This window comes from Grus americana, chromosome 3 (assembly GCF_028858705.1).
Source record: "Grus americana isolate bGruAme1 chromosome 3, bGruAme1.mat, whole genome shotgun sequence".
Classification (NCBI taxonomy): domain Eukaryota; kingdom Metazoa; phylum Chordata; class Aves; order Gruiformes; family Gruidae; genus Grus; species Grus americana.
Window position 1 is genome coordinate 95,878,860 of NC_072854.1, and position 12,494 is coordinate 95,891,353.

Genomic DNA, 12,494 nt, shown 5'->3' on the forward strand with positions numbered 1-12,494 from the left:
GGTGCCGCCGGTTTCCGTTGCCGGGCGGCCCCGCGCGCGCACCGCGGCGGCGGCAGCGACGCTGCGGTAAGAGGCGGGCCCGGCCCCAGCCCCTCACCACCCCCTACCCACCCCCTACAGCCCGGGACAGGTGCCGCTGAGCGAGGCCTGTCAGGGGGCCGCCTCGCCGCTGTATCCCGGCTAGAGAGGGGGCGGTGAGGAGAAGCCCGGCCCGGGCCGTCGGGAAAGCCCGAGCGCGGAAGGGGCTGAGGCGGTTCCTCTGTCAGGAAGCGCGCTCGGTGGCGTGAGGGGTGCCGGTGCGGGGGCAGGCTGCCCGCTCGGTGCGAGCGCTCTCAGAGCGCAGTGCTGCTGTGTCCGTGGGTTTGGGGTTGATTTTTCAAATGAATTATATTCTTCTGCCTTAAAATAATCGCTTTTGCCCCAAACCGAGCTCAGAGTTTTGCCTTGTGTACGGCGACGAGGAAAAAACCTTACGCTGTAGTGCTTGTGGTGTTTCAGTAACGGGGTGCGACTTGCTCTCTTGCAGGTGGCCGGTTAATAGGGAACACAATGAAAGAAGCAGAAATAAGGAGGCTCTTGGCTGCCAACCTTCTCTGTGTTTTTACAATTGTTCTGACGGCAGTTGTGCCGGCTTTCTTCTGGGACGGATTCACAATTTTGGGAACGCACCTCGCGTGGCTGTGTATTTGTTCTGTTTGTGTTAGTACCCTTAATATAATATTGCACTTAGTCCTTAAACCAAATCTGACTCCTAAGAGAAGTTCATTTGCTCACAAGGTAAGATTTTTATTCTTAAGTTGCTACCAGACAATATGGAGGGGAAGCAAATTCTTTCACTGAAATAATCAAATAAGAAAGAAAGAAGACAATTTTTGGTGGTGAATTCTTGTTTTCCATGAATGAGCTGAGTGTAGCACCTTTCAGAATAATAAATTCTCCAATATTTTTGTAATGTAAAACTTTCTCTACCTGTAAATAACCTGTTCAGGTGAGTGACTCTGTGCCTTTCTTTTTTCTTGTCAATATATTGTTGTTTGTAGTCCCAGCCGTTGATCTTCCAACAATTTGCATGGTGGCAAAAAACAGCAAAATTGAATGGGTGCAGAACTCATTTCATAGTCCAGGCCTGACCTTCAGTGTTATGAAGAAACACTTTTTTCATGTGTAGTCATAAGTTTCTAATAACTTTAAAGGAAGAAGAATAGTCTTTAGAATTTGAGATAAGCTCATTACAATTTAAACAAAGCTAGTAAATTTTAAAAAATGACATGGAAAAGTGTTAAAATGACTACATTTCCTTGAATGATGAAGTTTGCATACAGAAGAATCTAAATCTGGGAGAAATTTTTGTAGTAACAGTTTGTCGCGGGAACGTTAAAGGTATGAATCCCAACAAAATAGGTTTGAACAGAGGGAATTTGGAGAAGCACAACTTATTCAGGAGTAGGGGACTACAGCAGTGTTTTGAAGTCAGGTAGATAGTCTGGCACTCTCAACTTGCTGAGTCAGACAGGGTTAAGTGCTCTGATGTGGTGATTCTTAAACATTTAAGCAAACATCCCTAAAAGCAGTATCTTTGTATGCAAAAGTTCTGTCTAGTTTTGCTGACTGAGGGGGATGTGAAATACACAAAATCATTATGGAAACTAGTATGTTAACCATCTGTGATTTAAAATGAAGCAAGCTTCATGTTCTAGGTGAGATTTCATCCCAACCTAGCATAAGGAATAAATATCAAAAAAGTGTTCAAGTGAAATTATGGATCTCTATTGGTGACCTGATCAGAACAGACCTTACCAGAACTGTTTATCAGCTTCTGTATGATATAGTGAGTACCCAGAAACTGTTGTTTAAATTCATAGAAAATTATATGTGTTTTGCAGATTTATAGAAAGTCATGGACATTTCTTAAATGGATTTAGAACGTAAGATGCAAAGTTCAAAATGTGATGGTTTTTATTTCACCTAATTTTAAGTATTACATTTGTTTCTGAATGTCTTTTTTCATATTACGTATTTTCTTGCTCTTAAATATTTTTTCACTTTCTGTGAAAGATGTCTTTTAATGAAAGGACATAACAGATGTAAAACAGAAATGTAAAAATATCTAATAAAATTATCTCTTCTTATCTCATAATTTCCAGTTATTTTTTTGTATGTTTGCCTTTTATAATTAGGGTGCATGAAAAAAATGTAGATGGAGTGTGGTCATTTTTAATTAATTATTTAAAGTATTAAACATAGAGAAAACTGTTTTGAAATATGCCATGCTATTATCATATTGTGCTGTAGCTGAAATTAAAGAAATGGTTAGAGTACAGTGCTATTGATAAGATATAGACTATGTATTTTACTTATGTTCTCTTTTCTTTTGAAACATTCTGATATTTTATTGCTCTTTTTTAGATATCCAGATTTCTAAAATGCTGTATATACTTTTTCATGTCTTGCATACTATTTCATGCGATTATTGTTCTTTATGGAGCACCTCTCATAGAGTAAGTCAGAAGACTCTACTTTTCTCTAAACGTTTTAAGGGGCAGTTCTCCTTGCAGATATTGGTATAAGTACTTGTGTATTTCATGGTACACTGGAAGTTAAAGGATAAGCTCCTGGCTGGGGGAAGAAGGGTGGCTGGTTTGGGTTTTGCGTGGTTTGGGTTTCTTTTTTGGTTGGTTTTTTTGGTTGGGGTTTTTTTTAGAAGCTGCCTCTTACAATTTCTGTATATTTGGAGATGTGTTGTTCAAGACAGTTACAAACAACTCCTTTTACTTTACTATTTATGTTAAACATATGGGTACAAACATTTTTCCAAGTTTCATTTAGTCATTTTCCCCGTAAGATTCTAAAACATGCATCTGGCATAGATTTTATCCTTTTGATATTAGTGTTTTAATTTTTAGGAATGATTAAAAAAGAAAAAAAAAAAAGAGGATCATGAAGCAGTCTGATTTCTGAGAGAAGTACTAAGTTATTGACTAACAATGGCATCATGTAGTTTGGTTTCGTGGTTGCTTCCACAACATCAAACTAGAAAAATAAATGGAATAATGAAGTAAATATCCAAGTGTACTTCAATTCAGAACTTGTGTTTTGTATGAGGTACACGTGTGTTTTTTAAAATGTTACAGGTATCAGGCATTTAAAATAATTGCTGCAGTTCAGTCTTTGTTGAGATAACAGATACCAGAATTCTTTCCATCTTTACTGTTCTACAGAGTAAGAAGAAAATACTTCATTCTTCCACATGAGGTTTAATAAACCATGCATGCTTTCACAAGTTGACTTAGAGGGGTTTTTTTTTTCCTAAAGCTTGGAACTCTTAGAAAATTAGTAACTACCTCACTTCAGTTTTGTAATATTCCTTCTTTGTAGGTCAGTGACTGAGACGTTTTTGTTTGCAGTTCTCTTGTCTACCTTTACTACTTTACAATGCTTGTGTATGCTGGGACCAAACATACAGGCATGGATACGGGTATTTAGTAAAAATGGGTAAGTTCTATTCTAAAGTTTCTGATTTTACCCAGAATAGAAATGGACAGAATTAATGTAAACAGTATATCATGGAATTTTTTGTAAAGAAAGGAAAATTTTCAGAATTATTGATGTTTTTCATATTTGTAATTACAGGCTTATGAAGGCTTTTCTGACAAAACTATTATTTATTTTGAACGCATTAAGTCAGAAACCTGGCGTTTTGGTGTCCAGACACCAAAACTGTCTTGGTGTCCAGACACTAAATCTCACTATATATGTGTTTGAAGGATGTGAAGATTCAAATGCACATTTTACTGCTGTAAAAGCATTGTGCAGTCCAGCATGATGATTGTCAAATAAAGAGGAGACCTGAGACTAAGCCGTAAAGGGAAACTCTTGCACAAGATTCAATAGTACCTTTGTGAATGCAGCTTTTCAAATAGGAATAACAAGCCAAAACAAACACTATTTTAATAGTATTTTTAACTTGAATATAATGGTGAAAATTATATATCATTTACTGTGGTCTTAAGTATGTAACTTTTGCCCATGCTCTTTTTCAAATTTCAAAGCTGTTTTCAGTGTCAGAGTTTTCAACCATTAAATTGTTTCAAGAGTATGTTTAAAGTAAAATGAGCCTTTTTACCTCATTTTCACTTCAGTGACAGCCATGACATTAGCATCTATCAAGGATAATGTATTTTTCAGAAATATTCTCTCTCTTCTGCCTTTTTTCACTCACTAAATAACAGGATTTTTGAAAGGCTGGGACACTGAAACATAAAGCAGCCCCACATGTGCTTGAGGTTTAATAATAAGATGTTAGCATTCGTTCCCTTTTAATAGTTCATAAGGGTGAAGTCTCATCTCAAAAGAAAGTGAAAAGTTGTATAACACCTCTGACCTGTGGAGTTACTTTTGGTTTAAACTTCTGTAGAGGAGGACAAAAGTAGACTTTTCATAGTAGTTTCAGATACTGACTTTTGGTTTATTTCAGGTCTCAGCTTACTGAAAAGTATCTTGAATCCTTATTCAAGTCTGTTATGCTTGATTTTTTATTTTCAGTGCAAGGCATGAATATAGTAATAGAAATGACACCTTGCAAGAATTTAATAAAAGCATGGAGTTATTTAGTAAAACAAATCATTGCTGATTCACTTGGTCATCTTTGGAGGTTTTGAAACTGGAAATAATAGTTCAATTCAGATGTTTGTCAGATAGATGTTTGTCAGAAGTCTGTCTTTGTGCCAGGTTAAATTTTTTGAATGCCTGTCAATTTGTTTCTTTCCTAGTCTAGATCTTAATGCTATTTCAGCACAATTATTGCATAGGAAACAGGGTTGTCTTGTTTTGACACTTTTGCTGTGACAACTTGTGCATACCTCTTACTAGTGAGCTATGTGACATTCTTTAAATAAAATGTGTCTTTAATAATGATGTTTATTTAGACTAGCCTTTGAATGAAAATAGACTACAAAGAAATATTGTAGCAAATTTTTCTGTGGATTGTAGCAAGCTGCTCTTTTAAAAATAATTCTCTGGGTTTTCATTTGACCTCATGAATGAGTTGGAACGTCTTGCACTTAGGCGTGAGCTGAGTATAGACATGATGTATTAAAAGGCTGTCTCTAACTTAACCATGTGGAATGAGGTGGGACTGGTTGAACGGGGGAAAAGCACAGTTAGGTAAGATCAACACAGCTGTTTGCCTTGAAAGATGAGTTTAGCATATTGAATTGTGCTGGGACAGCAAGCTGGACAGTCTCGTTAAGAGTATAGCTTAGCATGAAAAAGAAATTTGTTTTAAAAATATCAGAATACAATTTAGACCGAAGTAACTAGTGGCATTTATTTTTGTTACTCTTATTTACCTGTGCAATATTTATAAGATCAAAATGTGCTTGTGCAATTGTCTTTGCAGAAATAAAAGACAAAAGAAAAACAAAATTTATCTTGATATATCAAATGTAAAAAGTAACAGATATTAATTACCTAGCTATTGCTCTGGATAGCTTTCTGCTATGTGTTAGGTGGTCTAGTGTGAAAATACTGATGCGCATAATGTGTCGTCATAGGATGATTCATAAAGTTACATTCAGGTAACGTGTATGTAATCTCTTGCATCATAGTAACTATGGTACAACTGAGTCAGTCCAACTTAAATATTTGGAGGATAATCTTGCAGAGTGCTTATTTTTTCTGCAGAGATGCTTAGCTTTCTGTTTCCACTTGCAGCACTTGGAAGTGCAGTCACTGCTAGCAAAATCCCTTGTAATACGGTTACTACAAGATCGGTCTTTAAGTGCCCATGCCTCTAGGAGGTGGATTATATGTGCTGTCTCATGATAACGTGTAATCTGTGGCACCGCAGGTTTATAGTTTGTGTTATAAAGTTTGGATTGTTGGCAGGGTGGAGGGGAGGTGTTCTTGGGTGTTTTTGTATACAGGAAACAATTGTATGAAACACAGTTGTAGCTCAGACAGAAAATTGCATGTGCCCTGTGTTTTCAAACTGAGTACACTTTTTAATTGGAAATGTTGATTAGATGGAAAAAATAGATTTTTTTTTTAATTAATTACTTTAAGAAATTTGAACAATTTGTTCTTATGCACATATTTGTAGTCTGTATGTACATAGAATGTGTGAGTAAAGTAAGCTACATCATGAAAACTTCAGTTCTAAGCAAGCAAGGTGTAAATAGGGCTCTTTTCACTATCTCTACATTTGGGAAGGAGTGGGCCCATGCCAGCTATCTCTGGACTCTGTGTTCTGACGTCTAGTGTTGTGACCAATGTCACAACACTGATCATATACTGTCATGTGCTGCTGTAAGTGGGTAGAGGGAAATAAAAGGTACAGAAAGGGTTATTGGCACTAATAGAAGCAGGTGACTGTTCTTTAAATGCTGTTCAGTAATTGTTGGCCGAAATAGCCTCCTGCATAAAAGCCTTGAAGAAAGCAGCTTTTAGTGGCTGATTTTTATTGCTCTTTTTGGAGACTGTTTGTTTCAAATCGCTAGTCTGAGTAATTGTGTTAAATTTTTTGGTATAAGAGCAATTATAAGATGTCACCTGGGTGGGAAATAGATTTTATTTGGCGCTCGTTGAAAAATAGTATAAAACTATAACTTTAGGGCTCCTTCCGGAATTTATTTCACCTATTTCATCACTTGCTTGAGAACTGCACACTCTTACAGACTTGGAAATAGTCTTTGTAAAGGTGGGCGTTATCAAAGTGGTGTGCTACTTTGTATTTCAGTCCTGCCACAGTGCAGAATTCCGGATTTTGTCTATCCAGTAGCTGTCTTAGTAAATTCTTTTATGTTAACCATGCTCTTAATTAAAACCAGCACATAATGTATTGTATTATTTCAAGGGGTTAAATAATTACTTTGGGCTTTAAAAGGCCTTTGTGCCACTAGTGGCCGTTTATCATCTTAAATATCATTAGTTTTGCCTACAGCATACTTTTAGTTATAGTTTATTCCTAGTTAAAATTTGAGTTTTATAGATTTCTTTATTTTTTTATAAATGTTGCTGGAGTTGTTAACTTCGTGGTAAATCAAAGCATTGTTCCTGCAGGATAACGTTGGAGGACAAGTCAGGTTGTATTTGAGTAGCCAGTGTCCACGCTGCGGCAGTTGAATTAGCAGCTCGAATGGTTGCCAATGGCTGTTCTTCACTTGGGCACTGTGCCGTGCTAATTCTGTTGTTTTGCTTTTGGACTCAGTCTGATATCTCCATATGGTGTAGCAGTATGTGTGTAGATTTACCAGATAAAATGTCATGTGGGGTATAAATGTACCTCAGTCAGTCCTTGGTATATTCTGCTGGCTCTTTCATGCCTTTAAGGCTATAGTGAATGTTCTCTTTCCCATGCTGCCTAACAGCTCTCTGCTTAATTATTCATCTTCTGAAAATAATTTACAGTCATTTTCTCTGTGCAGACTCCTAAAGTTTTCGAGGTAAATCAGGACCTTTCCCTTTAAAGGGAAAGCTAGTAGGATTGTGAGTTGAAATCAAGTGTTGTGAGTTAGAGTGATGGGTTTATTGTAGAAGAAACAGTTCCTGTTTCTGCTTAAAATGTCAATGTTGCACTGTAAATATTATAATCTGTAATGACCTTTATTTTGCAAACAATAAAAAATGTTTGCTTTACACTTGTGAGCTGTTTGGTCAATATCAGTACTCAGAAGTAAAGTCAGAAATTTAGGCTCTTCAAAACAAGATCTAGGGTTAAAGCTTTTGTGTCTGCAGCCTAAAGAGCACATGTGAAATTTGGAGTTTACTATCCAGCTAGTCTTCTAATCATAAAAGATAGGTTTGTGTTTATAATCTGAGATATAGTGAATGTTAAGATTCAGATCCTTTTACCTTTCTGATTTGGAGCAGGGATTTGAACCTGGTTCTTCTGTCTCAACTGTTCCCTACTGTGTTCTGAACTTCTCTTCTTGTTTCTTAACTGGTATCAAGTACTCAAGTGGTCATGGCTTGAGAAAAGCAAAACAATTACTTCATAAATGGATGATGGACAATAAGTGCTTATCTTTTAAATGGAAACCCAACTTTTCCAAAATTTTGAAGTCAGTAGTGGTAGAAGGCCATAAACTGACAACTGGAGTCATTAACATCTTTTACAATATATGTGCCGTGATTGGCGATGCAAGAATTCTTTAGCATGCAATAAATTTATCCTGCAGCCAGTGTACTTCAACGTGGATGCAGTGTTGCTGAGGGGCTGCAACATGCAGGTTACGTTTATTTGCAATGTTTCTTTTCAGTTGATGGAAATTTGCTTTAAAATATTCACATAGTGGACTTCTATTTTAAATATCAAATTGTCGTAGCCATCAGATATTAACAGGACACCACCATAGAGTACTTTGTGACTGTGTTTGCTCTTTTCTGTACAATCCCGCGCTACCCTTTTATATGTGCTTTTCCCTGCAATGCACACAGTATCGTTGTGATATTTTAACTTGCTCAATCAAACAGTGTTTCAAGCTCAATAGGAGTATTTCCAGGTAAAATAAATTAGCTTTTGCAGTAAACATCTCAAGAGAAAAAAAAAAATCTGAATGTTCGGTATAGAAAGATTATGATTATAGCTAAAATATGCAATTTACATTTTACATAGAGTGTGTTCTCTCTTAGGAGAAACCTGCATGCTATTTATCAAATATATTGATTTTTAGATCTGTTTGTAGTCTCAAAAATGTTTGGAGAAATCAGATCTAACATTCTGACACGGTAACTTTTACTGCTGTTGAAATCTTGTAACACACTGTTTTTACAGAGCTATGTCCATCTGGGAAAGCAGTCTACAGATTACCACCATATGCAGTATACTAGGAGCTTGGTTTGGAGCATTTCCTATCCCTCTTGATTGGGATCGGCCTTGGCAGGTTAGTATCTGCACCTTTATCATAAATATAAAAATTTTCTGCATATGCACCCTACACAAAATTGCTCTGAAAATGTACAGGCATATATTGGACTTAGTCATAAGCTGTTCCTACAGGGTTATGCCAAACATTTAAAAAGTCATTGGAAGCATCTATGCTTACAGTGTAAGGATGTAAAATGCAGAATTATTACCTCCCTTTTTAATAGGTTCTTTGTTATAGATTTCTGAGTGTCTGTGGTATGCAAATTTTATCATGAAATAAGAGCTGTAAGGATTTTGATGTGAAGAAGCTAGACAAGCAGGAGGAGAAATGTGGAATGATGAAGATGGCTCCAACTTTGTCTGCCTTCAGTCTGGTATCTTTTATTGTTTATGGGTAGGGAAGGAAAGATGCTTTCCTAGTGTTTTAGTTTCCCTCTAGCTTCCATAAAAGCACTTAACAGAATGCATTTTAAATGGATTTGGATTGATTTGTGGAAATGGTGTGGCCAAAGCACTGTACTAAAAACTCACCTTCTGATTTCAAAGGAAGGCAAGCATTAGCTTTGTTGTTGTACAATAAAAAAATGTAAGGCTGGCATTGCAGATTCTGTCTTTATAAATTCAAACGTCTGCGCTATTTTCTTAATATTTTTGTTGGCATGGAGAAGTGATTCCATTAAATGTAACTGAAGTCTGCAATTGCCAGAAAATGATTACACTAGTAACGCTTTTTCCTAATGTCCTCAGTGGATATTTTCTTTCCTCAGGTTACCAAATTCATACACTCTTAGCTGAGTAGTATCTGCCAGGCCTGTTCTTAAGCAAATGTTTTCAAAGGTTTCTTTCAGAAATCACTGTAACAGGTGATACACTTTTCTCTCTGATAATGTAGAGACATTGTGGCTTACAGCTGCAATGGAAATTTGTCTTCCGGAAGTAGCTAACAACCTGCTTTCATGCCACCAGCCTTTCTTTACATCAGTGTAATGAGATATTAAAATTTCTATTTCAAAAATAATAGTAGAGGACTAGGTTAATACTTGAAGTAAAAAATCATGTTTTCTTCTCTAAACACACTTGGGTTTACTCTTGCACGATGTTTCGCCATCAATCTGACATAGGTTTGTGTTGGCACTAGTTAATTGTTGATGGATGTGAATGTCACCCAAAAATCAAAGGATTCACTGAAATGCAATCTCTTATCTTCTTGTGAAGTCTTATTCACCTTCCTGATCCAGTGAGAGGTGAGCACTTTTTTCTTGCTCATCTGGGTTTTTAAAATGGCATGTCACATCTGGCAGGTTTTGTTTTGTTGTATTTCCATTCTTGCAGTCAAGATTTGTCGCAGTGTCTTCACTGTCAGTTGTGCTTTGACTCAATCTAGAAGTGTTAATGAAAACTTGCTTTTATATAGCATATAATGGCATGTTGTCCATTTCCATACTTTGTTTATGTTTGTCAAAAAAAATCCAAAATGCTCTGTCTCCTCTTTGCTGGTGTAAGTAAGCTACTCTGAGGGTTGCATTTCCTAGTATAGAACTTGGTCCTCTGGCATGAAAACAGTTGTGTGCGTGAATAATAATTGCAGAAAACATTGGTCAGCATTTAGGATTAGAGTACGTACCTGTATTTTGGATGGTATTCAGTAACCTAAATGTAATACTGAGTGCCATCTGATGCATCCAAGAAAATCATGTGGGACTGCTGGCTATGGCACAGGACCTAAAGGAGACCCATTGCCTCTTAGAGCAGTAGCTGGAGACTAGACAGAATAGTAGGATGCCTGAAACCATACTGGACACCCATGTTTAGACAAATGAATCCCACACATGTGACTATTTGTTTTAGGCAGATGCAGATACATGCATGTGTGCGCACACAGGCACAAAATCTGACTTTGCTAAGGTGGCATGTATTAAAATTTCACCATTTATGCATCAATGATGTAAGGAAAACTTATTATTAAGTCAGTAGCTTCTGATTCACAAAACAAAGACACTAATAGATCAAGACAGATACTTAAAGTACAGTTAAATTTTTACTTTATTTGTCCATTCTCCCATCTTCCTGTAGAAGGAGACACAAGTTTGGTAGTGGTCTGGCAGCTTTTTCTGTTTGAAAATTCTTCCAAGTCAATAAAAGCCAAACTTGACTGACAAAAGTTAAACTCTAGAATTTATACTTAGACATCTGAATATTATCTGACTCTTCACAACAGCAAAGCATCTGCAGAAACCTCAAATACCATAACTTGCCACTAGCTGTTTCTGGGCTTGAAAGCTTCCCAGAGAATTCGGGCAGCAGCAGAAGCTGTATACCTGCACTTCCCTTTTCCTTCACCACCTCCACCATCATTTCTGACACACTCCTGATACCAAAGTTGGCAGGGGAGAGTTTCTATCAATTCCTGCATCAAAGCAATTTTCTTGTACATAGATCCAGGGCATTTGCTGCTGTGTTCTTTCCCTTAAGTTCCCCTCATTTTTCCCTATCCCCACTTTTCCATCTTCTACCTTGTAGGGTTTAAAATACTGGGGTGGGGAAAGAAATCTTGCTTTCCATTTTGGGTTTGAACTGCTTGATCATTACTTTAATCATCATATGAGCAATTCAAGAGAAGCCATAGAAGTTTGCTTATCAGTCCTGCAGGCTGCCACTTCAACAGCCTTTGAAAACTGCAGTTTTAAGTGCTATTTAAGATCTGCAGTATAAGGGGAAATCAAAGAAGCTCCTTCTAAAACATAATGTAGATTTTAAAGTCAAATTATTTCAGCAAAGCAACACAGTGAAGCACCAAAATGGTAACAAATCTTCAAGGCAGAAATGAACCTCTTTAAAGTAGCTTGTTAGAGATCCTGTTCACTACTCTCGGAAGTTTTCAATTGCCTATTGATAATTTTTTTGTGAAGGTGATCACTTAAACATTGGTCACCAAGGCACAGAAGAAAAAAAAAAAAGTATCCTGGCCAGGCATTTTCTGTAGTTGCCCAGGAAACACTGCTTCTCAGTTTAGCCAAGCTGAGATATGTATAAATCAGATTCACTGGAAGCACTGAACTTCATGCAACAGTTGACGTCTTGCTGTGCCCACTGAGTAGTTATGGATTCAACAACACAGATACTGAGTTGCACGTAGTAGCTCTGCGTTGCTGTCTCAGAAATATTCAGAGCCAAGAGACATTTCTGCTCTTCAGAAGTTCACTGGGCACTAGCAACGAAACCCCTTTTTGCAAGAGTATTCCTTTTGCTACCTGATGTCAGGTGATTGCAGAAACTCATAGTGAATTCTTTCACTGTAGCAATGAAAGAGGAGAGGTGCTTTCTGTGCTGTCTTCAGCCTAAGGCAGGGGAAAGAAGAATGGCCCTCATAAAGGACTGTACTGCTGTTGCAGATCTGCTTCGTTTGGGAAGAAAATCTTTAGTGCAGATTGCCTATCTCCTGAGTGACTGATCTAACCACTGGATTATTAAACGTAAAGATACCTGTACATAATGCAGTTGCAGTAAGAGGTTCTTTATTTTAAAAATAATAATTAATAAAAAATCCCCCAAAAAGACATGGACTGACAGTGTTTTGCATAGAACCTAATCCAGTCGGTATGCTTGCGGGAACACCTACAAATTAAGT

At 37.1% G+C, this 12,494-nt stretch overlaps 1 protein-coding gene across 2 annotated transcripts in view; it reads left to right on the forward strand.

The window, feature by feature from the left end:
• Positions 1-12,494, forward strand: part of PIGF (phosphatidylinositol glycan anchor biosynthesis class F) — a 24,211-nt gene continuing 11,717 nt past the window's right edge. Inside the window, exons 1-5 of one of the 2 annotated variants that reach the window (XM_054821832.1) lie at positions 1-66; positions 527-777; positions 2,407-2,498; positions 3,376-3,492; positions 8,774-8,882. In XM_054821832.1, coding sequence (XP_054677807.1) covers positions 550-777; positions 2,407-2,498; positions 3,376-3,492; positions 8,774-8,882 — 546 coding nt within the window. In that variant the 5' untranslated portion in view covers positions 1-66; positions 527-549. Of the gene's footprint in view, positions 67-152; positions 195-526; positions 778-2,406; positions 2,499-3,375; positions 3,493-8,773; positions 8,883-12,494 lie in introns of those variants that run through there. The other variant, XM_054821833.1, reaches the window with a different exon arrangement.